Genomic DNA, 27,365 nt, shown 5'->3' on the forward strand with positions numbered 1-27,365 from the left:
CAAAGAGTGAGTAGTGGAATTAGTAGATCAGGAATATTATTAATAGATATTGTATGTACACTTTAAAGAGTATATAGACTCATCACATTTTGCACTGCACACTTTACTGTATTGTATATTTAATTTGAAATACATTATATATACATATCATTAATCAAGACAAAAATAATCAATAATAACTAAGCTAAAAGACCTTTGAAAAAGGTAAATTACCAACTTAAATGCAAGTTATACATGGTATTGCACACACCACTTTTGGTGATATTTCCCATTTGCTTTTAAGCCTAATTATTAATTTTGATTATGATGTGATTGTGACTTGGGAAGAGGTTTCAGGTTGGGGGTGCTGAGTTTTTTCTGTCACCACTTTTGAATAAGAAACAATATCAAGGCTATAAAACTTGTCAAAACTCCGCGAATCAAAAAGTATCAGTGAGAAGTTGAGAACACTCGTTTAAACAGTGCTGAAGCATCTGGTACCGGTCATTTTAGATTTCATGTCCCAGGCACCCTAAATTTCAACATCTACTCCTCAATTAACCGATGACCACTCAGTTTTACGATTTTATTGAGGGCTACACCCACAACTGGCTCCAGAATGTCTGGAGCCTACACAAAGACCAGATAACCCCATGCGGCTTCTCCGATTGAACTCATAGGGGCCCTAAACCAGAACAACACACACACACAACACAATGAGACATTCCTTTTACTAATAAAACCCGAAGATAAGGTACTCTAAGGTTCTCAGTCTTATAACCCTTTTTGTAATGTGTCCTTCTTTTGGGGCTTGCTTGACTTAAAATTATTTGCTCCTTAATTTCCTGACAAGGGTGTATTTTATTAATGCGTCAGAAAACAACATTGTATTTAACATCAGTTATACTCTAATTATTGATCATGGCATGTTAATGTATACCTGTTCTAATGCTGTATGCCCCTTTAAGGTCTAATGTCAGAATTTATACAAAGCTATCATTTTCTTTTTACTTCCCTAATGAAAGTGCATCTTGTGTTATGTTTCATTTTTGTTTCTTTGCCTTTATAAGAACACAATATCGTATTAACATCAGTTACCCTTCGATTACTGATCTGTGTATGTAATGTACTGCTGCCTTTATACCGTCATTACCCTTCATGTTTAGTATCCAAATGACCACAAAATGATCAGTTACTCGTTTTTTAAACAACGGTGTATTTTATTTGAACACGAAAAGCGCCATACCGTCTTAATACACCCTGGATCAAACTTTAAAGTCATCTAAAAGTTTGATAGCTAAACCACGCCCACAGACACCTGAAACAAAGGGAGTTTTTCCCTCCAAATATCCTGACCAAAGTATTGGTCATCTCCCCAAAGATGGGTGGAGTTCGCGACCTTTAAATTGTCACAAACACCACTAATCCGTGGTCAGACTTTCGGAACAGCTTCAAGACGACTCCATCTTCCTTCAAAGAAGTTCCAGCAAGCTTCACTTCCAAGAACGACAACTGCTCTGACCTTCAGGAGAACTTGGAAGAACGTCTGACCCCACCCTAACTGACTCTTCAGAAATTTCTCTGTTGCATCCGGACTGTTGTGCAGTAAGCCAATGCAAGTAACCGTTTCCTTTACCAACCAATTTAGATGCGTATTTTTAAGTAGGAAGCTTTCATTGAATCTTAAGGTGAATTTAAGTTTCTGTGACGATTTCCCAGTTAGGGTGTGATTAATTTTTGAGTCTAAGCTTGCCATTCCTTTCCTTCCTTTCTCTAGTATCTTCTTTCCAGTCTCTTCCTCCCCTTCCCCAATTTTAATTTCTTTTGTTTTATTTTATTTGCATCTTTGTTTTCCCTATTTCTTTTGTTTGTTTGTGTAGTTAGTTTTATGTTGTGTTTGTCTCATTCATTAAATGTCATATTTTTGCGCTACAAGTGATTGTCTCTGAGTATCGCTCACAAATTAAGGTACCTGCAACATCTGGTCTGAACTACATGCTCTATTAAGTTTATTTAATTTAAATTACGGTATAAAGTAAAAGGGAAGCGAATCTTTCTTGGCTGGGAAAATATCGCCTTCATAGAATTAATAAAGGTTACACGGCCTGTTCGCCGGACGAACAGACCAAATAAGTGTAACGTTAATTCCATTACCGTTAATTTCAACTTAGATTAAAGTATTTAGAAGTCACTATAATACGTTATAGTTACTTATAAATATTTACCTTGCTTCGCGAGCCAAAATCGCTACAGTGCATACACTCGAACTTGATTGCACATCACATTTTTTTACTTTACTGATACTGCTTTTAATCGTAATGCAAAGACCGGTCATCAGGACATAAGCTGTTATGTACAATAAAAGCGCCTACGCAGCGACAGGAAATATCATTTAACACAAAAAACCGCCTAGACGGTGGACTTGCGCTCAGGATTTTTTTTTTTTTTTTGAGCGTCGTGTGGACGAATTCTTTCTACGCACACACTATTTTATTTCTTGATAACAGACCGCTGCTAACTATAACACACCGTTGCCATGAAAAACAGAGTGTTGCCATGGACACACAGGATTCTTACCGTAGAGGTGGAGCGCACTATTTTCTTTAGAGGTAGCAATACAACTGTTCAGCAGTTTCGTGTTGCAGCCACAGGCGTATGGGACCTGTAACTTAAAGCATAACACAGCAAGGATAACTAGAACGGTACAATTCCTAAAGAAAATGTGAATGTGCTTGCACGTGGCAAGTTCCCCTCATTGTGCTGAGTGTTTTGATATGTCACATGTCCATGTTGTGCTAAATTTTTATTTCGCTTATTTTGGTAGTAATCTTTGTTAAAATAAAGTTTATTCTTTGTTCATGTTAGTTCACAGTATAATTAAGTAATGTTAACACGGTGTTAATAATGTATTAGTAAATGTTGAAATTAACATGAACAAAATGAATAAATGCTGTAGAAGTGCAGTTCATTATTAGTTCATGTTAAGTAATGTGGTAACTAATGTCAACTAATGAACCTTTATTGTAAAGTTTTAGAAAAAAAACTGTGCAAGGGTAGATTCGAACCCCGAATCTCTGCATGCTAAACGGATTCGCTATCCACTAAGCCATCCAGGAAGACGGGAAAGCCTTTGCGGGTTTATGTATTAATTCACTAATGTGAAGAATGGCGCTTCTAACAATACCCAAGCTTTACTATATTACAGTCATTCTTATCATTCTTTGTGATATACGTGTCATATGTTTAAAAAATAATTATGTAATGTGAGGAGACAAAGAAAAAAATGCGCTTAATTTTAATTAATGGGTGGCTCTTAAAAGAGCCGTTGCTGTTCTTAAAAGGACATTAGTTTAAAGTGAAATAAAAAATTATAAAAACTACACTGATAGTTGAAAACAACAAAAGGTTATACAAATGGCAGAAACAACAACATATGTGACCGCAGTGCCGTCCACGGCAAACCACCACTAGTTTTAAGCATTAAATCCTCTAAATACACAGTTAAATGTTATATTGTTTGAAAGCTTAGACTCTCAGGATTTTATTAAGCCCACTCACAAAGCACAATATGATTTATAGCCATCATACTAATTTAATCCAATTTGATAGTCACCTGAACTAGCGCTTACCTTCAAAACGCTTCCCTTTTTTCACTGGGGTAATATTTTCCAAAACAAATGCTTGTAAAAATCCACAAGAGTCTACGGAACTGGAATATGTAAGCCTTTTAATCCAAAACGCGTTTCTGACCGAAAAATGTACTTCCGGTTGTTTACTTCCACGTTGTGTGATCTGACAGATTCACTGGTGTCTGCTGCCCTCTTTTGGATGTTAGCACATTTACAGGAGATTTTAAGAATTCCCCATTCAAGTGTCCGGAAGAAGAAGCAGACGAAGAAGCATAATAATAATTAATAATAATAATAATAATAATAATAATAATAATAATAATAATAATAATAATAATAAGAAGAAGAAGAAGAAGAAGAAGAAGAAGAAGAATGCAAGAGAATAAGAATGTGTTTTGCAAGCACATTAATAAGTATGCAAGAGAATAAGAATGTGCTTTGCAAGCACATTAATAATAATAATAAGTATGCAAGAGAATAAGAATGTGCTTTGCAAGCACCTTAAAGATGGGTTTGTTAAAGTGGAAACTGCATCAGCTAAAAAGGGGCGGGGTTCATCCCAAACAAAGGCTAAAATTACTCCATCCACACAGCAAGCTTTCAGTGACTGCTAAAACTCCTCATGCTGTACATTACTTGCCATTATTTATAATAATAATAATAATAATAATAATAATAATAATAATAATAATAATAATAAATATAGCTGCAAGCAGCGATTCCGGGGTAAAGCCGATCAGATGCGCTCAGAACATGTCGCTGATGAACCATACCAAGTTTCGTAGCGATATGGCGTTGCGTTCGTAAAATACTGGATTTAACGTGAAAATCTCGTGGCCACTAGGTAGCGCTGTCACAAAACGTTGCGAAATGTCTGTGTGTGTCACTGTGGTGCTGATTCTGATGCTGGTTCTGATATTAGCACCCAATACATATTGTGTGCCAACCTGCCCCCAAATTGTTTGGACTGGTGGAGCTAGAGGGTTTGAGCTAGACACACCAAAGTTGCTATAGTAACTTATAAGACTGGCCTCTACATGTGTGCCAAATTTCATAACTTTCCTACGGACGGTTCTATGGGCTGCCATTGACTTCAATGGCAGAAGAGGAAGAATAATAATATGAACACGAACGATAACAATAGGTGTCTATGCCACTTCGGGGCTTGACCCCTAATAATAATAATAATAATAATAATAATAATAATAATAATAATAATAATAATAATGAGTTTTATATATATGCAAAAGTTTTAAGGTAGGTGTGAAAAATGCAAAAAAATCTGTAAAGTAATAATGCGTGTTAATAGAAGTGTTAACAGTTTATTAGTTTATCACAACACAAAATGGAAAGCAAATGTACAGAAGTAAAGTAAATGTACTGGATGAAAGAGAACTCCAGATCAATATTTGGTATGACAACCCTTTGCCTGCAAAACAGCATCAATTCTTCTAGGTCAACCAACTCACAATTTTTGAAGGAACTCAGCAGGTAGATTGTTCTAAACATTTTGGAGATCTAACCACAGATCCTCTGTGGATGAAGGCTGCCTCAAATCCTTTGATCTCTTCATGCATCATGCAATCCCAGACGGACTCAATGAGGTTGAGATTTTTTGTTAGTTAGTTTGGTAGTTACTTTGTAACTTTATACTGTAGATCTTAATCAAATTGACTGTATACTGACACCTATGATGCTAATAAAAGGACAAATGTCCTGTCCACATGTCCCTTCGGTCAAAGGATCATAATTTTTTAATGCTTTTGTTGAACCACAATTCAAAAGGAATGTCTTATTTACATTAATAAATTTTCAGTACATTTTTATTTATTAGTTGTGTCAGTTTCAAGTTATTTCAGTGACCAGTTTTTCTTTCATTAATAAAAGATTACCAACTGTATCCATGTGTGTAGTATTGTACCACTCTACAGCCATTCTGCAAACAACACATCTCTAGTTACAGCAAAGTATTTAAAATTTTCACTTGTCAATCCAGAGCACCTGATGCCATTTTTAGCACCTCAGTTCCCATTTTTTTGTGCACAGTTAAGTCATTTAGCCTTGTTTCTACGTTGGAGGTATGGCTTTTTAGTCACAGTTCTTCCATAAAGAATACTTCTGGCCAAATTTCTCCGGACAGTAGATGGGTGTACCTGGGTCCAACTAGTTTCCTATAGTAATTTGCTGATGGATTTTAGCTATTATACAGGGGTGGTTGCCAACTAATCTGCTGTAAATAAACTGAGTCAAATATCAAAGCTGATCAATTAGTGTTTAATATAACAAGAAGCTTTTTTTCTGACAATGAAACTATAAAATCTTTAGGCTGCAACAAACAATTTAAATTTTAAACCAATGTGGGGTACTGTACTAAGCTCATAGCAAACACCTTGGAATGACTGCATATGCCATATCTAAAGTTAACAAAATTTCCTAGGGTAATCAGTGTGATCAAGCCCACATAAAGTCACGACCAGAAAATATCAAAACAAGTCCTATGATTGCTGGGTTAATAAACTGCTTACTACTATATAAAGATTGTGTGCAGCTTTTTCAGAAACATAATTACAGAACAAAAATGATTTAAGAAATAACATGCACCTGCACACACGCAAATGAAACAGGAAATAAAAAATTATGCAACAAGAGGAAATTGTGGGAACTGCATCATATATACTCACTGGGCACTTTATTATTAGCACCTGTAAATCATTCATACAATTATCATTCACTCATGTGGCAGCAACAAAGTGCATAACATCATGCAGATAGAGATCAAGGGCTAAGATGAATGTCAACAACAGAATGAAGAAAAGTGTAATCTCAGTTTGAGTTCAGACTTTGACCATGGTATGGTTAAGAGGCAGATTTGAGAAATTAAGAAACTACTCCTGCTATTTTGGCATCCAAAAATCCTCCAATGAGCAAATTTAGAGCAAAATAACGGGGCCTGCACAAAGCCCTGACCTCAAGTCTACTAAAAACCGTTTGGATGAAATGGAAAACCAACAATACACCAGTGATTCTCATCTACCTGTTCTCACTAAAATAGTTTTTCCTATCAATGTTGCCAGTCACTGTAAGGACTATCTAATACCATCTAATTGCATTGTTTAATCCCAGAGAAAGCTCCATCAATGCCAAACCTTACATTTAACTTTTACCAAACATAACCAAAGTCTCATTAAATTGGACAAGATGCTTTGTGCCTTGCATTCTTTGCTTTTGCATACTATGGATACTCTCTCTGAAACCTCTTTATGGGTCACTTAGAGTCTGAAGAGAACTGGTAGTTCTTCACCTGAGTTGAATAAGGCAAGGAATGGGAGAGACAGTGTAAGAGGGAGAGAGTGAGTGAGAGGGGAATAAGCAAGATTCAGACAACACTGACTGCAAAAAGTATTAGAATAACAAAGGCATACAGAAATATAACTACAGGGCCAGGTATGTGGATTCATACATGAAGAGCTCCTGTAATGTGCCTGTAGTGTTTCTATTACTCAGTGAAAGCCTGTTGAAATGCCAACCACCTGGATCATATCCCATATCTGTGGAAATAATAAAACAGATACGTAAAGCTGGGCCAATATTTCTTTATTCTGCTGTATATTATTCTGTGTGATGGGCAATTACAGACAACAACAACCCCAGTATAATAAATATAACCCCACTATAAATAATCCCAATCACATCTTAAAAATATAGTCGCTACCTTAACAATACGGTCGCTCCCGCAGGTTACCATAAGGCCTCTAGATCTGTCAATATCCATGTGAGATATGTTGTGTTTCCCTTCATGAAACATAGCCATAGGTATTCGACTGCAAAAATACACACACACGTGTGCACACACACACACACACACAAGAGGTGTTTGAAACATGATGGGGTGTGTGTATTGGATTAAATGGTGGTGGTATTTTTTATACTCACTCTTCCTCTTTGATTGTGTTGTAGCAGTCATCACACATTCGCACCTGCAACTCAAAGCCCATGATGGGGTAGGTTGAATGCTTAGAGCTACACTTCCCACAAATTGCCTTTCCACATTTCCTGCAATGGTGCTACAACAAAGAAAAATTAAGAGAGCAGCACACAAAAACATTTACATTACTGTCTTAAGAAAGTTAGTACGACATAACCATGGTTAAATACTTGTATCACATTCAACAAGTAAACAAGAAAACATGAGCTATCTACATATATTTTGGTTGTCATGCACATAGTTCTAATAACATTTCATTCTCTTGTAAAATGATCATAACAGTTTTGTTTTCTGCACTCTGAAATTATGAGCCAATCTCACACTAAAACCAAACGATGGTATGAAATCAGTTCAACAACACTTACACGCAACAAAATGGGCTTCCGCTAAGTTGATAAAATATTGAAAATAAATATTTAATTTTGCTAAAATTAAAAATTTTTGTTTAAAACAGCAAAAAAAAAAAAAAAAAAGCAAAATTAAAACATGGGGATCTTTATGTGCATACATTCTTAGACATAGTACTCTTAGCAACATACTTGTCGGAGACCAAGGGTCTTAGTGTCCCACATTTGCTTAATGTTCCAAAAAAATGGCTGCTCACACTTCTGACATGAGTCACTATCCAACCACTGTGGGGCCTGTGTGCAGAGTGAGAAAACAGCAAAATATCATCAAAACTCTCAAAAATTCATTAGTTGACAGCTAGTGTTTAAGACTGTACAGGTGACCATGTGGTTGGTAATTGAAAACCTTTATTGCCCCAAAGGGAATTTCTTTTGCACTCAAGGAAGCCACATTAACATCCAACAACTTTACAAACATAGAAGACACAAAAAAACAAAACATAAACAACACAAACACAAGAATGATAGTGACATACAATAATCAGTCCAATATCTAAAAAAATGTTTTACATTTTTAAATCTTTAAAAATTCTATGTACCTGTGTCTAATAATAACAGATAATAATAATAATAATAATTCCTCTAAGGATTCTTGTGTCATTCCAACACCCATAAAAGCAAGTTGATCGAATGTATTTAGGTACTGATGTAGCGTTTATATTCAAGGTTTGTGGGCATATTGCCAGCATGGTTTCTGCCCTCTTGTCCCCTTAAGCTGGACTGAAATTGCTTGCCCTCAGTAATTAAAAATATTTGCATTCAGCAGGGATTCGAACTCACAACCTTCTGATTGGTAGACCAACACCTTATCAACCACTACCACATTTCAGTGAGATCGCACTGAGTTTTAACCCAAACACAATATTTAAACAGCACTGGTAATCCTCCAATCAAGGTTGCATCTCTTCCTGTATTGTTTGCCTGTATTCTTCTAATTATATTAATTACTTATACTTTATAGTTATCATATTTTTTTATATATATGTATGTGTATATATATGCCTCTCTGCAAAAGTTGTTCAGGAATGGTTGCGTGAAAGCTACAGCTTTAGCGCTATTTTCTCCAATATATATTTTAGTGCCTTTTTAAGATGAAAAAAAAATCTAGTAAGTAACACGTCATAATACTCAAGGTTTCATTGTCAGTATCAGAAAAAAATGGTATTTTACCACTGTCTGACATGTTCCTCTGTACTGGGGACACAATTATTTGCCATCTAAATTTTTTTTTAAACAAGAAAACTGAACAAATATATAGCCACACAGCACATAAAACAGTGGCCTACAGGTTCATGCTAGCTACCTAATAAAACATATATTCTCTTATGGTTTTGTCTTGTCTCTTTAACCCATAGTTTATTTTGTGACATCTAATGCAATTTTTGCCAATCATTATTCTGTCAGATTTGATCATATCTCTGTTATTTCTTAATAATATGCACTATATCTCTGACTCATGTTTAATAATAGATTTCCTTACTTATACATTTTGTAAGGTAACCCTGGGTTTGACAAAAAGGCACAATTTAAATAGTTTTTTATTATCAAAAATTATTTTACACTAAGGTATATTTTTTTATTCCATATAAAAAGGTGATGCGTATCTACCTCCTGCCGTGGCACATCCATGTTCCACACTGCAATAGCTCCATCGGCAGAGCAAGAGACCAACTGCTTAGACAACTGCAGATAATGCAGAGTCTGCACCTTTTCACTAAAAGGAAAAAAAAAAAAAAAAAAACATTCAATACCACTTGGCATGAGGCACCACTTCATCTTAACTACAAAATCGAATGCCTACATTAAGAAGATTTCACCATTTATAACTGGATTGATTAGCTCTGTGAACTGGCAAGGAAATACAAAACAGGCCAATATTTCTCTCAAAACTATTGCTAAAACATATATATTCTATTGCTAAAACATATATATATATACACACACACACACACACACACACACACAATATGTATACATATATACATATTGTGATGGCGGTATGTGCACCGCCACAATTTCATGGACGAAAAATGGTGGAGAATGCGGGCACCGGACACGAAAGAAGCTCCCGTACCCACTGTGGCACAGATGCTACAGCATCTTTTGCAGGCCAGCCTCCATCAGCACAGGGTGACCCAAGAGCTGGCCCAAAGTGTGAGGAGCACCACAGAAGACCCAGGCCTACAAACAATGGCTAGCGAGTTGCGGCCTGCACACCCTTGCCATTCCAAAGGGCCCCCGCCTTACCATGGAAGTAAATGGCTACCCAGTGTCCATGCTCTTAGATCCGGGGAGTTCGGTCATGCTGGCCCAGGCCATACTCCCCTCGGTGGGGACTCTCACGGTCTCATGTATCCATGGCAATGCCCGTTTGCTCCCTATCGCACAGGTTAAGATCCGGAGCAAAGCAGGGGAGTGGCCGCTCCTCATCGGCCTTATCCCATATCTCCCTGTTCCCCTCTTACAGACATGACTGGCCGTGGTTCGCCAACCCCATGAATTCCACTACCAATTGATACCACCATCTCATTTTTATGAGATAAAAATGTAAGTCGCTATGGATAGGGGCATCTGCTAAATGGTCTAAATGTAAATGTAATGTAAATAGACTGGAACAAAAGAAAAAGGGCCGTCCGGTGTATATGGCTCGTAAGGAACGCAAGGAGTCTCTGGCGTTGAGCAAAGCAAAGCAAAGCAGTAGACTTACATGTCCCACTGCAATAGTTGCAATAGGAATGGTTAGAGGAACGTGACAATGGCTCTCTCTCTCACACACACACACACACACACACACACACACACACACACACACACACACACACACACACACACACACACACCCCCTTTGGCCATTTTACTAATTATGTGTTAATCATCTACTGTAGGTCTATAAATATGATCACCAGACTTTGTTGGATATCAGCTCTGCCTGCAAATAAGACTCCTCGCCATACTTTGACAAGTAAGACCACTCTTCAGCATTGCTGATTCCTGCTTATAAACAGAGACTCAGTCACCATGGAATAGAATGGATAGTACAGTTTCAAAATAAGAAATGTGTGAATTAGTGTTTGAACCAGCATTTAATGTGAAAAGGAACCATAGTCCTTGTGTGTCAACACACTTGGCCAATAAACCTGATTCTGATTCCGATGATTCTCGCCTGTTACACTAGTAACAGTCCAGTTATCTCTCATATCAGAGCAATGAAGCAGCCAATATATTGAACCATTGAAAAAGAGTAAATGTGATATACCTGGTGGACCTCGCAAAACACACAAACATCGTGGAAATTAAACCCACTACTGACCCATTTTTTAATTCAGCTGCTCTTTTTTTTTTTTAGGTTATTGCTAGACATGATGGTTAATGTGAGAAATAGATTAAGACGATTTTTACAAGGCACTGTCTGTCTGCATGTAGTGATGCTGATGGCTTTTTCCATGCTTAAAAATAATAAATACCACTCCCCTAAATATAATGTGTACACTTTTTAAATTAGTTAATTTAAATGCATCTTAACGGAATAAAACATTTCAAAACACAAAGTCTGTTTTCATAGTTATATCTATTTAAATAAAATAAAAATGTAGTAAAAGATTAAATTAAAATGAATTAAAACATTGCAACATGCTATGTCTTCATTTATAAATTAAGACAATGTAATGTAAATTCATCTGAATAGGTCAGAAAAAGTCAACAGAATTTTAAATGAGAAAATTAGGTCTGAAAGATTTGTGGTAGAGTAAATGAAATAACAATGGTTTATTATACCATTTAAGACAGTATAGTGTTAAGGCAGTGTAGTGAGTTTGTGTGCATGTACTCACTGATGTCCCTGTAGTAGTAGTGTGCGGCCCTTTCTCCCGCCAATGTCCCACATGATTATACTGTGATCTGATGCACCAGAGAACAGCCATCTTTTCACTGGGTCCCACCACAGAGCTCCTATGCTTCCTAAAAATACAGTTTTTATTTAGACCTGTTCAGATCTCATATTTACAGTATCTGATGATGGAGTCACAAGCAGTGATTAACACACAAAAACTTTACTTGAGTCAGCCATCTAGGTATATAAATAACCACCAAAATATTTTTGCCACCCATTTTTGCATTTTTTAAATGTTTATTTGTGTATTTATCCAAGAGAACTACAACATTTGTGACTGATTAAATTGGCTCTACCCTTCCCATAACTATTCCATCTGCTATGTATATACATCTGTTTACATGCACTTTACCTTCATGTCCCTTTAAAGTGGTTATAGTGGAATATGTCTGTCTTTCCAATTTCAGCAAGGTGATTTGTCCTGAGTAATCACCAACAAATGCATGCTGGGTATCATCATCATACCTAGGCATTCAGTCAAGGAAGCTCAAAGGAGAATTTACACACAAAGCTTACAAATGCACACATGAAACGAGTAAACATTATCTAAACATACACAAAAGGAGCAAGTGATTCAGGACATTCTTAATCCCTTGAAGACCAAAGATATCCTGTACATGCATTGGCTGAAAGATACTGAAGACATGAGGCCCAGGAGCTGAAGTAGTGGCATCCAAGCATGGAGCCACTCTGGGTGCACATCCAGCTAACACTTTTGTCAAAACCTGTACTCACAACCCACTGACTCAGCAAGGAGTACATGATGTCTGACACGCGACCCTGATGAGCTGAAACACAATGGGAAAACAAGCATACATAATACTAACATTGAAAAGCTTTCCTTTAAATAATTTTTTTTGTTTAAATACCTAACTTTAAATATTCTAAAATAAAAAATCTTTACAGTTAATACTAGCACAGATTTAAGCGCAAGTTTAACAGGTTTAGCCTCCAAGTATACCTGCCATTAATAAAGATTTCATCTAGAGTAGCAGTTAGGATCGGAGAGCAAGCAACTGATAAACCCCACAAAGATTTTATAGATTTTTGATCATGTAGTTTTATCCGTACAGTATTCAAAAAAATGCATGGATATGTGAGGCAGTATGTGGATTAGATGTTGCAGTGATGGAGTTCTGATTAGAAATGGGTTCAATATAATTTGCAATATACTACTTTAAGGTAAAAACTATTTATAACACTTACAACTGCGTTATTTCATTATAAAATACAGAACTGAACTTCACAAAATCTAGGGATGATGTACATATACACTTACTATGAATAGTATTCTCTTAAAACAATTCTTTCCAAAAATTAATTCATGCACGTCATGTCCCACAGATTTTTCAGGTACACTTTCATGCTGCAAACCTCCTATTCTACCACATTTAAAACTACTTGTTACATGTACTCAAAATCATGAAACCATGTTTGCTTTGTGATGTGATGCAGTCATGCCAGAAGATGCTATTAAAAGATGCTTAAATTATGGCCATGAATTTATGCACATAATCACCATCCGTACTCAGATAGATGGGGGTATTCAAGCAAAGAATGATTGCTTGTATTACTGGACGCAAAGTGTGCCAATAAACATTCTCCACAATATTATATCATTTTCACTAGTGTGTATTGTTGACACGAGGCAGGTTGGATGCATGGATTCATGCTGCTAGTACCAATTTCTCTCTACCACCTGTGTACCTCAGCAGAAACAAAGATTCATCAGACCAGAACACTTTTTTTATTTTTCCTTAGATTTATCTTCTTGGCTAACAGAAATGGAACCCAACAGCATCTCCAGTTTAGCAGAGTTGCCTCAAGGTTCATCATATTGTGCATTCTGAGATGAACTTCTACTCTCAGAGTGGTTGTCAGAGTTACTATAGCAGAACGGTTACAGAACTGTGATCGTTAAATAACCATGAAATAAAAATTAAATTAAGATAGTCAACGTATATATCATATTTTTGTTCTAAACTATGTCTTAGATTCAGCAAAGAGAAAATAAACATTAACTTATTAACATCATCTATGTGAAACTGCTTTGTGACTATGTACACTGTTTTAACTAAAATAAATGTTACCTGGATAAGTCTTCACATGGTTCATCTTGTTGAAGTCTTCAGAAATAAGAAATTCCTGCAAAAATGTGTAGTAAATTTACAGAAATGAAAAAGTCCAATATATACACACTATAAAAAATGTATATACACTATATCACAAAGAATAATTTCCCTATTTAATTTGACCAGTAGAAGGGACCAGAGACCAATTTACCACAACAGATCCATTATCCTGTCCTACAAAGATCCGCCTGCTTTCTTGGTGGTATGCCATGCATGAACATGGAGCTGGGGGGAGGCCATAGATGTAAATGGACAAGAGACAGGGATAAATATTAATATAAGTCTGATGCTTTATTTTGTGGCATATGATTTTGAATTGTTCTTCAGACAGAAACTAACGACTAAATCTATAGTCAAGCAAGGCAAAACAAAAGGAGAAAGCCATAAAATGAGGCATTTAAATACAGTTTAATGAGCCATCACTGGTCCTCACCAAGAGAAAGTGATAAAGAAGCCTTGAATAAATATTGTCCTGCTTTTGTAAAACATTCTGTAGCTTTGTTTACACAATGCATATAATTCTCTGTTATACCCATAAAAACAAATGCAATCCTTTTAAAATCTGCTTTTGCTATACAAAGACATTTGGATAAATGAAGAATATGGGCCAATAGATCAGAGTTTTAATTTTTCATTTCCAGATATTTATATCTAGAGGTGTTAAACAAGTATTAAACAACAGATTTTGTTTGAACCAAGCCATTAAAAGACCTGGCTGACGACCTCAACACCTTCTACTGCAGGTTTGAGAACAACATCTTCACGCCTCCCATCCAACCCGGCTTACTGACTGACATCACACCTCTGGGAACCCCATTAACAACTCCTCCCAGCAATCAAGTTGCACTCACAATTTGTGAAGAGAATGTGAATCGGCTCTTTCAAAGACAGAAGACAAGGAAAGCTCCCTGCCCAGACGGGGTCTCTCCCTCCTGTCTCAAAGCATGTGCTGCTACTGGCTCCTATTTTCACCCATATCTTCAACAGATCACTGTGACTGTGACATACTGGAGCTGTGTGAAGTCCCACCCTGCTTTAAACTCTCCACAATGTTGTCATGAAGACCTTTGAACAGCTGGTATTGGCCCACCTAAAGTCTGAAACAGAACAGATGCTGGGTCCCCTACAGTTTGCCTACCGTGCAAACAGATCAGTGGACGACGCAGTCAACATTGGACTGCACTACATTCTGAAACACCTGGACTGCGCAGGGACATATGCCCGGATTCTGTTTGTCGACTTCAGTTCAGCCTTTAATACTATAATTCCGGAAATTCTCCACTCCAAACTCTTAAGGCTCACTATACCCCCTTCCATCTGTCAATGGATCACCAGCTTCCTGACAGATAGGAAGCAACAGGTGAGACTGGGAGGTGTCACCTCCAGCATTCGGACACAATCAGCACTGGCGATTCACAGGGATGTATCCTTTCCCCACTTCTATTCTCCCTCTACACTAATGACTGCACTTCAAGTGACCAAACTGTAAAACTCCTGAAATTTGCAGATGATACCACGCTCATCGGTCTCATCCAAGATGGCGATGAGTCTGCATACCAGCAGGAGGTGGAACAGCTGGTGCTATGGTGCAGTCAGAATAGTCTGGAGCTAAACACACTCAAAACTGTGGAGATGATAGTGGACTTTAGGAAAGACCCCACAACACTACTCCCCCTCACAATATCCAACAGCCCGGTGTCATCGGTGGAGGCCTTCAAGTTTCTGGGCACTACCATTTCCCCAGACCTGAAATGGGAGTGCAACATAAATCAAAAAGGCCCAGCAGAGGATGTACTTTCTACGCAAATTAAGGAAGTATGGTCTGCCACAGGAGCTGTTGATGCTGTTCTACACTGCAGTCATTGAATCTGTCCTGTGCACATCCATCACCATCTGGTTTGGGGCAGCTACAAAACAGGACAGGAATAGACTGCAATGCACAGTAAAAACAGCAGAGAAAATAATTGGATGCCCCCTGCCCGCTCCCCAGGACTTGTACGACACAAGAGCCAGAAACCGGGCAGGGAAAATCACTACTGACCCTTCACACCCTAGACACAACCTCTTTCAGCTCCTCCCTTCTGGCAGGCACTACAGAACTTTGTTTACTAAAGCTACCTGACACAGGAACAGTTTCTTTCCCCAGGCAATCACCCTTATCACCCTTACCAAATTATATTCACTGCTTCATTTCTATAAGTACTCCATTATCAGGACTGTCAGTCATCACATCATCTGTATATATTGCACACACTACTGCTGCTATATATTGTACAAAAAGCATAATATTGCACAATATTATTATTTGCACTCCCACACTTTATGTACATAACTGATCAGTCATGTTCGGTATTCAAATTTAATACTCATTCTGTCTATATTGTATCCCATCCCGCATTGTCTTGTATAGTATAGTGCAGGGGTAGGCAACCTGAAACATTCAAAGAGCCAATTGGTCCCTTTTCCCACAGAAAAAAAAAACTCAGGGAGCCACAAAACCCTTTTGACATCTAAAATGAAGATAACATTGCATACATCATTTTTTACATTTATGGAAAGTATAGAAAAACTGCAGTGTGTTCATTTATGAAATCAATGAACTGCTACTTAGTAAACAAAGTTTTATTTCTGCAGGCAAACTAAAATATTTAACAGTTTGAACTAACCTTAACAAAAAAGATGCTGGGTTGAGGGTTACTTTCAAATAAAATGTTCGATGTCTAATTGAGTCCTTTTCGTATTCATGACATTTTAACCACATTTTAACTTGCCGGCTGCAGCAAACCAAAAATGAGTCTGCTTCTGTGTATCGGATTTCGCAAGTCGGTAGTTATGACGCATATATTGAGCATCATAATCAGACAACTTCTCTCGTACAAACATTTTTTTTTTTTTTTATAAAACTAACTAAATAAAATAAAATAAATTTAAATTAAATATTTATTTTCCAAATTTACAGGAAGCCACAGCAGAGGGATGAAAGAGCCACTTTCGGCTCCAGAGTCGCGGGTTGCCGACACCTGGTATAGTGTTATTAATGGTGCTTGCAAAGCAACATTCTTACTATTGTGCATACTCTTCAGGACAAAACTTTGGTGCGTAACTTGTTTCACAGCTTTCTTCCTAGACCCATGAATGAGGTGTCAAATTGACCGACTCATTGAGGAGAGGTGTGCTATGACTTTTATAAGTGATCCAAGTACCGGTACTTCTGGTACCGGGTCTCAAAGTGGCCTTTTTTCCTTTAGGGTGATACTCTGAACAAAGGTTTAAATTGGTGTACCGACTGGCCTTCCGGTTGTCCCGCAGCCCCAAAATATGCAAAATCAAAAAACTTTTTAGAACATGGACATGTGACATATCAAAACACTCAGAACAATGAGGGGAACTTCCTCACGTGTAATTTGATGAAGTGACGTGACGTCACGTGATTTCACGTGAAAATAAAAAATTTGCACAACATGGACATGTGACATCAAAACACTCAGCACAATGAGAGGAACTGCCTCACATGTATTCTGGTCACATGACGTGGCATCACATGAAAATCAAAATTTAGCCCTACATGGACATGTGACATATCAAAACACTCAGCACGATGAGGGGAACTTGCCACGTGCAAGCACCATTCACATTTTCTTCAGGAAATGTACGTTCTATTTTATGTCTGTAGTTTTGAGAGTCACAAAAAGCTGAAACCAAATTCCTTGTGCGTGTCAGCACACTTGGCCAATAAATCTGATTCTGATTCTGATTTGTCAAGATCAAAAATACAATAAAATGTAAATGAAGTGTTTCTTGCTGCCATGGTGTGCCCTGTTAGACTGAACTGATTAGGAGACTGATGGTTTGATTAAACAGTTAATAGCTTTAAATCCAATCTTGGTTTCACCTGTGAAGACTGCATTTGTTGTTAAAAAAAGATTAACATGAAGAACAAACAACTGACTACGTGATAAAAGCAAGCCGTTTTAACACTGGGTATTGCCAATACAACAATTTGAAAATGTCCTGAACAAGAAAGAAAGCACTGGTGTATTATACCAGATAAAAAACAAAGAGAACAACAGCAAATAATAACAAACAACAGCACCAAAACCCTACACGGGCAAGGGTGAAGGTATCAAAATCCTCCAATAATAGACAACTTTGAGCAGAAATAAAGAGGCCATACCACAAGACAAAAACCACTTGTCAATAGTAAAAAGGCTAGATTGAAAATTCATAAGAGAAATACAGAGAGCCACAAAAGTTCTCAAAGCGAGATTCTTCCAAACATCTTCCAAAACAATGGTGGAGGAAGAAAGGAACTCCTCATGAGCTAAAACATACAAGATCCTCTGTCAGGCCCAGCAGAGTTATTGCCATGGCTTGGGCTTGCATGGCTGCTTCTAGACGACTGATTCACTAGTCTTTATTAATGTTGTAACTCATGATCAAAGCATACCTATACTTTGGATCAGCTAAAAATTGTCTGCCAAAATGCCACGTTCTAAATTGTTTAACACGTCTACAATATCCTAGAATGAAAGTTGAAATTCTGATCGATAGACTCGTATTCAATTTTGAGGTCAACTAAAATGTCTTCAGTATATAGCAAAAACAATAGACTCAGCTTGGCCTTTGCAAATATTCCTTGGAAATTACTGCATCAATCTTACAGACCTGCTTGAAAGAATGCTTCAGATCATAGTTGTATAGAGTTTAATTTCATACCTAGGGGAGTATAACATAATATTCATGAATGCTTTGGACTCACAGGACACAGTATGGTAAATGCTGGGCCAGTACTGTCCACTGTCTCTCTTCAGCCATACACGAATAGACCTGAAACAGAAATGTGGGGAAGTAGGAGCTTTATTTCAAAACCACAAAGCTTTAGTGACATTAAATATATAGATATAAATTGAAAACAGTGTTTGCAAATAAATAGTGTTTAATTACTGAGAAAGTGATGCTCCATGTTTAGTTGAGCAACAATGCACTGTTACCTATTACATGTGTTTTTTAATGTAATTAAAAACCTGCTGTTTAATCTTTTATGTTCTTTATGTCCAGGCTTTTTCCTTTTTATTGGGCTTACAATGTAAATAGTGGTTGGTTTGTAATAACTAAAGAAATAAACGTATTCAAATTTGAGTATAATTTAAATCAGTATAAGAAATGTTTAAAGAACAGTGTACATTATTCATTCTTCAAAAAATCTGAACACGATCAACTGTAAGTGAAAGAGGGAACTGTAAATAAAACTTGCTTGATGTAACATTCACTAACGTTTTAGTTCCGCTAAACACATTAATAAATAATAACACATTTCATTATTATTATTATTGTTGTTGTTGTTGTTGTTGTTGTTATTTTAGAATCGCTTTAAAGAACACGAATGTAACTGTAATGTTTACGCAACTAGCTTGTTAGCCTAACTGCTAATCTGACTTCACTGGTGTTGAAGAGCTGCCCTGGTTCTACCTGTCTTCGCTGACTGTGATGACTCCGTCCTCCTTCGGGATTAAAATCGCGGCAGTAACTGAATCCTGATGCCCTTCGATTTTGTTCAGGAGTATAGGCCTAGAGCTCTGCGGCCTTGAATGAATCTCGGCCGCCATAGCTGTTTTCTTTTTTGATTTCCTTTCCCACGCAAGTTTCCAAGTCTCGCGTCAGCCTATGGCTAAAAATACCGCTGAAATGTACCGTAAATCCCAGACGAAACAGCCAGTTCTGTGGAAGAAACCGCGTGACCGCGTCACAGATTCTGTGGAGTCAAACGTGATGATGTGAATCTTAGTTAATGAACAAAACAAAACCACTTCAAAGTGTCTTAATTCTTAGCCATAAGCTAATCATTAAGATTCAAACGGTAGGCTTATAACCTGCGTCTTTAACATTACAATCTTTAACAAAGCCCATGATGGTTGATGAGAACAAAATCTTTGATTATCCTCCTCATCATTCTTATACTAGGTTGAACCATTTCCTCATTCTAAGAAATTATATACACATTATTCATTATTGTGAGACAGGATCTATGGTACTGTGCAGTCCAAACACAGTCACAAACACAATCACAATCACAAACACATTCACAAACTCAAACACAATCACAAACACATTCAAACTCACAACACAAAGTCAATCACAAAAACAATCACAAACACAAACTGTCTAAACCTAAAATTTTATTGCTTAATTTTTGAATAACAAACTATTAGAAATTTGCCCAGGTGACAATTCAGGAATGTCTGTTCAGGAATGTCTTTTTCTAAGAATGCATGGAGAGACCCGACACACACATTGAATCTGCAACGCTTGAAACAGACAACTTCTCTACGTACAAACAGTATGATCATGAATCATATTGTGCGAATCACAAAACATGAAATAATGGCATGTTTGAATGAGAGGCCTAATTTAATCTAACAAAAACTTGGTTTTATTGTAAGAAAAAGTCTCCGGACTTGCTGCCTCTGATAGAACATTCTGTTTTTTTTAACTAAGAACTTTATTATTAAATGTATTATTATACGATCATGACATGACAGTGTATTTTGTGCCACAGCTGTCTTTTATGGAGATTTGCGGGCGTCTCTACACGCAAGTGAACTATGTTGCAACGCAGTTTGCACCTACAGTCAACACCGCTCACTTCCGCATCGCTCTGTTTGTTTACATTGCCACGTGTGTTTTGTTTTGGTTATTATCGTGTCTCCACCCTTGTCTTGTTATTGGTGGTTACCCTCACGTGTCTTTATTAGCTTCGTTTACCGTTCCTAATAAACTGCTGGTCGTGCTCCTAATAAACCGCTTGTATCATCTCCTCCTCATCCTTTGTCATGTTGTCTTAAGCGTCATGTTTTGAACTAGTGGGGAAGGTATAATGTTGTGACTAACATATGGAAGAGAAACTATCAGCTCACAGCAGGTTGTTCTATTTATGTTTCTATTGTAAATGGTTCTGCAATTTCTGGAGCTTGCTCCCAAGAATTTCACTGATGATGTGACAATAAAGGTGACTTGACTTGACTTGACTTGACAGGACATTTTGCATTATGTTAAACAGTAAAAGCATAGAAATAAACTGACAGTTATGATAGATTTAAGGTTAAAATAAAATATTAAAATATTTACAAACCATTTTAAGTGTCATTGTCCTTTTGGAAGCTGTAAATTAATACACTGCTTAAAAGATTTTGTGGAATGTACACGGGAGGTGAGCATGTGTTTGCCTGAGTTTATGGGTTCTTTCTTAGTTTATGGGTTTCAGGTGAAGAGCCTTGGATGCTATCGTATTGTCAGAGTTGCTCTGATACTCCCAGCTCTTAACAGTGCAGTTTAAACTAGGCAGGTACAAACCAACAGTAAATAATGGGCTCTTCAGTATCTGTTTGTGAGGGTGCAGGACTTGGAATGGTGTCTATTTTTTAAAAATGATGAGGGTAAATGCCACAACTGGCCAAGGAACTGCATATCAGTTAACTTTCCCTTAACAGTTAACTGACCTTACGTTTCAATATATTTGCTTCATTTAAAACCCACAGTACAGAAGCAAAATTACAAAAATGCTTATGGACCAACAGTGCTATGCAAAATACATGTTGCAATGCCAAACAAAACATTCTACATATTACAAAGATACTGAAATAGCAAACGAAAAAATGTGAACAATATTTTGTTTAATAGATATTTGCCAAAACTGTTTCCTGTACAGCACGGTTAAGAATAAGAATATGTAAAAAACAATATTTCCCACTTTTGCTTAGGCAGAACAATATGGTAGTTTGGGGTTTCTTCAGCTCATCAAACACTACAAAAATAACATGAGCATTAATATATTTCATACAAAATGACTTTGTTTTTTTTAAAATGGTTTTTAATAAATGAAAAAGTGTTCTCAACTGGTTAAGGCTCTGAGTTGTTGATTGGAGGATCGGGGTTCAAGGCCCTGCACAGCCAAGCTGCCACTGCTGGGCCCTTGAGCAAGGCCCTCAACCCTCCGTGCTGTATCATAGCTGCCCCTGCACTCTGACCCCAACCTCCTCAGTTGGGGTATGTGAAGAAAAGAATTCCACTGTGCTGTAATGTATATGTGGCAATAATAAAGGCTTCTATGCCCTGCTCTATAGATGTATATTATCAGATGGTTAATTCAGTAAGGGAAACGCATCTCTACAGACAATAGTATCTGTCTTAGGTTGCCTATGCATATGCTGATGTCTACATTATAATTTTTGGGTCTGCTTAAGGGAGAACACAGTAATCTGCTTTCTTGAAAAACATTTAGTTTACCTAAACTCAGCATTCCTGACACTGTCTCAGGAACTGCAGGTAAATTCCTTGTAAGGATAAGAGGCAGATTAAAGGTTTTTACTTAGATCAGAATCAGAATCAGAAAGAGCTTTATTGCCAGGTATGTTTTCACATGCGAGGAAATTGTTTTAGTGACAGAAGCTCCACAGTGTAACAGAATGACATATACAATATGTACAGTTTGTATGTACAAATGTACAAGTGTGAAATGTGCAATTGAAATATAAATAGTATGTGTTTTAAGTAATAATGTGAAAGAATAGTGTTGTGTGTTCCGCGTATGTTAAGTGTTCAACAGATGGATTGCTTGAGGGAAGAAACTGCCCACATGGAAAGAACCTATATAAACATATATGTTTTAATATAGGTTTTGATATATGTGACATATATAAAATTGGCCGTTTTCCTATATTATATGTACATATATGCGCGCATATATGCGTGCATACATGTACCTACATAGGTACATGTATGCACGTATATTATGCACCTATATGTTCACCTATATAATAGTAAAATTAAAATCCATAGCTGCTAGGCAACATAAATAAAAGTCGAAAATGTAGAAATGTACATTATTTATTTACTTCAGATCAATCAAATAGTACAAAACAAAAAATATAGTACAAGAACAAAAATAATTCCTATGTCTGGTCGTTCTGGTGCTCAGGGCTCTGTTCAAAGAGTTCAAAGAGGGAGTGTGCTGGATGCGAGGGGTCCAGAGTGATTGTCCTTTTGCTCACTCTGGAGAAGTACAGATCTTAAACCTGATCATTGTAAAATATAGCTTACACATAAAAACGTTTAATTTTAATACTCATTAATACCCTGAATTCTGCATTCCTCCTGTTACTTATATTCGTTTTGTACTAAATAAATTTTGGTTTTTCAGCACGCGTTTCCGCTTTTGGATTTGTTACCGCTAAGTGCCTAAAAGCCGAGCATCTAATATTTACGTAAGGCCAAAATAAACGTGATGTTAATCTCTGTTCTTCCTGGTTTCTCCTAACATTTTGTTTTCTCCCGTAACCTTAAAAAAACACGAACAGAACATTTTAAATACTACAATTCATACAAAACTGTTCAGCTTTATGTCACAAATAGTGCCATGAAAACGTACTATGGATTTGTGAATACCTTCCCATCTCTTTTTTTAATTAACACATCTCTTGGCCAGTGAAGTTAGAGTTTATAAATATAGAAAATGCTATCTAACGCATTTTCCCACCAACCAACAGCCTACACAGAAACTCTGTTATTACAGGAGACTCATTTCGCGAAACAACACTGAGGTTTGTTTTTCCAGATGATGAAGAGCTTACTGATGAACTGATCACATATAGGCATTTATAGTCAAACCTACTTTCTGTTCAACATAAAGAAGTAGAGCATCAAGTCACCTTTAGCTGTGTTGGGCTCATTAATTCCTTTATTAATGTCCCTTGTAAATATTACTATGAACTGAAGGACTTTGAGATACATGAAATATAATTAAATATAAGTTGCATAATATTTGTCACATTTATTTATTGTACAGTTTTGTCAAGATGCAATATCTTAATTTATAACAATATTAGTATTACACATGAAAAAGTAATGTACAGTAGTGACCATTCAATATAATTATTTATTCAACATTATTCTATGCATATTGTTGTTGCTTGGAATTTCTAAACGTACTTTGATTAGGAGAAATAAAAACAAACATTAAACAATTTTAAATATAAAATTAAATTAAATTAATGAAATAAAAAAAATCAAATATAAATGTTGTGAATGTTCTTCTTTTCGGCACAAGTCGCGCGAGCGCGGCTTCTCAGACACGGGCGCACTGAACGTAGGCATCGGCGCACAAATTGCGCAGTCGAGGCGCAGTGGTACTCTCGATTCATTACAGGTGATGCCATGTTAGAGCGCAGGAAAACGTTTGCGAAGCTGTAAGTGTGCTCCACTGTTCCTCTGTAGTCCTAGAGATTGTTAAAGAAGACTAGAAGATGTTAAATATATATAATCTGTATTTGAACTGTGTTGGTGCACCTGTTATATACCCGGGTTAGCCGCTAGCATAGCTGTTCATTAGTATGGCTGCTCGGGCTAAACATGCTACTAGTTTCTTTCCATCAGTAATATTTGTACAATGGTGTTCAGTAACTACTGTGATGGTTTATTATTGATTGTATCAAGCATCTGTTTCTTAATAATTCAGTGCACTATGCAGTATGTGGTCTCAGTTACTTATTGAGAGTTAAGAGTAATGCTTCTGTACGGTGTCTGTTGTACCAGTTGGCTAATGTTTGTGCTAGACATGTCATGTTATGGTTATTATGTGTTAAGCAGTTGTTTCTTTATTTCATTCCTAGAAACTACCTCGCACACATGACCCTGTGTGTAATGTTATTCTTGCGCAATAAATGGTTAAACTCTATCTGATGACTCAAACTCCCTGACCAGAGTTCTGCGGCGGTCAATAACACAATCACCAGTAACAGCGGGCAATCCGCAACAATAAATGTCTACTTGAGGCACCCAAAGTGGTTCCAGATCACGATTAATGAAAGTCAAGTAAGCACCTCAGAGGAACTGAAACATTGTTAAATAATTTTCTGACTAGTCTCCTAGAATATTTTCCCTAAAACACCACCTATACATACACTGTATTGAACAGTAATCAGTATTGATGTTAAAAAGAGAAAGAAATAGCTGCCATAACAATCAGTGTTGTATAAAGTACTAGAAAGCAATACTTGAGTAAAAGTACAAGTATCGTACTAGAAAAAGACTTTGGTAGAAGTGAAAGTCACCTTTTAGAATATTACTCAAGTAAAAGTCTTAAAGTATCTGATATATACTGTACTTAAGTATCAAAAGTAATTTTCTGATATTTAATGTGCTTAAGTATTTGAAGTAAAAGTAAAAAGTAAAATTTCAGTGATTTTCGGTAGGCATAAGAGCAGGGGCGGTTCTAGGGTTTCATCTTTAGGGGTTTTAGCCCTCAGTGAGAATTTAAAAGAAGAAGAGTTTTATATTATATATTATATGACTACATAGTAAGCCAAAAGTTATGGTATTATTAAATGACAAAAGTGGACACCAAAATTTTATGCATGATGTAATGATGCCAGTCTTAAATCAAATCAGTTCATGTGTGCATTCTCTACAAACAGTGTGTCCAATGAATGCAGTCATTAATAAACAAATATTCACAAGACAAATACCAAATCAGTAAATTTTATTACTCCGTCCAGGGTGTATCCTGCCTCGATGCCCGAGGACACCTGAGATAACATCATGAGGCACAGGCTCCCCTGACCCGAGAAGTTCGGATAAGCGTTAGAGAATGAATGAATGAATGAATGAATGAATGAATGAATTTTATTTTTATTTAGTATTGATGTTGCATTAATATTTTGTTTGTGCTATCAACTCTGGTAATAAGAATAGTGACATTCCACTGCTTTTGGTTGCTGCCGTTATAAATGCCTCCAGCTCTGACTACGCTGCGCGTGCCTGTGCTTCGTACAGTGTGCGGACGTGCGTAATGCAATCTAGGAGCAGTGATTCGCCAAACCTCCCTTATTGCAGTCGCACACATTTCTACTGATTTTATTTTGCAGTAACGAGTAACGAAGATGCTTATTGGAAATATAACGGAGTAAAAGTATACATTTTATCTAGGAAATGTAGTGGAGTAAAAGTGAAAGTGGACATAAATTTGAATAGCGAAGTAAAGTACAGATACGTGAAATTTCTACTTAAGTACGGTAACGAAGTATTTTTACTTCGATACATTACAACACTGATAACAATATATAATAAGTGACATTTCAATTCAATTCAAGTTTATTTGTATAGCACTTTTTACAATGGGCTTCGTCTCAAAGCAGCTTTACAGAACATAAACATAGAACAGAAGTTAAACATAAGGAGAAAAAAGAATTAATATAGTAAAAAATTAAGATATATATAGTTCACAGTGTGTATGTATGTATGTATGTATGTATGTATTTATTTATTTATCCCCAATGAGCAAGTCTGAGGGGACTCAGGCAGCAGTGGCATGGAAAAACTCCCTTAAATTGGTAAGGAAGAAACCTTGAGAGGAACCGGACTCAAAGGGGAACCCATCCACATATGGGTGGAACTGGGGGTGAGATTACAAATATACAGTCAAACAAGTGTTTAATTGGTGTAAAGATCACATGGAGTTCAGATCTCCTCTTGGTATCATAGAGTCCAACTGGAGCTGGTAGATCTGTAGATCTCAGGATTTTCATAGAGTCATCCTCATCTCAGTGGAGGTACAAAATCTTCATTGCACATTTAAACTGATCAAATATGACATGACATCAAATGCTTGTTAAAAAGTAACTAAACTAATTTGAGTTGTTTTCTTTCTTTTTGTGTCCATTTTTAAAAAAGAGAGACTTGTTTTTATTCTTGTCATATTATTTTTATATAAAAGACATGAGGTAAGAACTGTGTTTCTTACTGTGTTTCTTCCGATGTGACCCTTCACATCCTGGACACAACCTCCTTCAGCTCCTCACTTCTCTCAGGCGCTACAAAGCTTTGTTTACCAAAACTGACAGACACAGACAATCTCCCCAGACAATCACCCTGATTAACAACTTAATATAATTATATTCCCTGCTTCATATCTATAAGTACTGCATTATCAGAACTGTCAGTCATCACATCATCCGTATATGTTACACACAACTGCTGCTGTATATTGTACAAAAGCATAATATTACACAATATTGTTATTTGCTCTACTGGTGTACGTCTCACACTTTATGTACATAACTGATCTGTCGCATTCTGTATTCATATTTAATACTCTTACTGTCTATTGTATCACATCTGCATTGTCTTGTATAGTCTGTATTGTCTTGTCTTTTATAGTATAGTGTTAATGTCTGTAAGTTTGAGAGTCACAAACAGCTGGAACTAAATTTCTTGTGTGTGTCAACATCAACACAACTGGCCAATAAACCTGATTCTGATTTACACCATCAGTCTCCAGACTTTTTTCCTACT

The 27,365-nt window shown here is 36.7% G+C and overlaps 1 protein-coding gene across 1 annotated transcript; it reads right to left on the minus strand.

Annotated features, from left to right (window-relative positions):
• Positions 1–5,868: 5,868 nt before the first annotated feature.
• On the minus strand, positions 5,869–19,734 carry wdfy1 (WD repeat and FYVE domain containing 1). Its single transcript, XM_027138836.2, has 12 exons — positions 19,491–19,734; positions 18,781–18,848; positions 14,173–14,246; positions 13,980–14,034; positions 12,527–12,677; positions 12,242–12,354; positions 11,831–11,957; positions 9,609–9,714; positions 8,133–8,234; positions 7,542–7,672; positions 7,321–7,429; positions 5,869–7,156 (listed from the first exon to the last, which is right to left on the minus strand). The coding sequence occupies exons 1-12, from the start codon at positions 19,625–19,627 to the stop codon at positions 7,109–7,111; spliced, it is 1,221 nt and encodes a 406-aa protein (XP_026994637.1). The 5' UTR covers positions 19,628–19,734; the 3' UTR covers positions 5,869–7,108.
• Positions 19,735–27,365: the final 7,631 nt, after the last annotated feature.

This window comes from Tachysurus fulvidraco, chromosome 11 (assembly GCF_022655615.1).
Source record: "Tachysurus fulvidraco isolate hzauxx_2018 chromosome 11, HZAU_PFXX_2.0, whole genome shotgun sequence".
Lineage (NCBI taxonomy): Eukaryota > Metazoa > Chordata > Actinopteri > Siluriformes > Bagridae > Tachysurus > Tachysurus fulvidraco.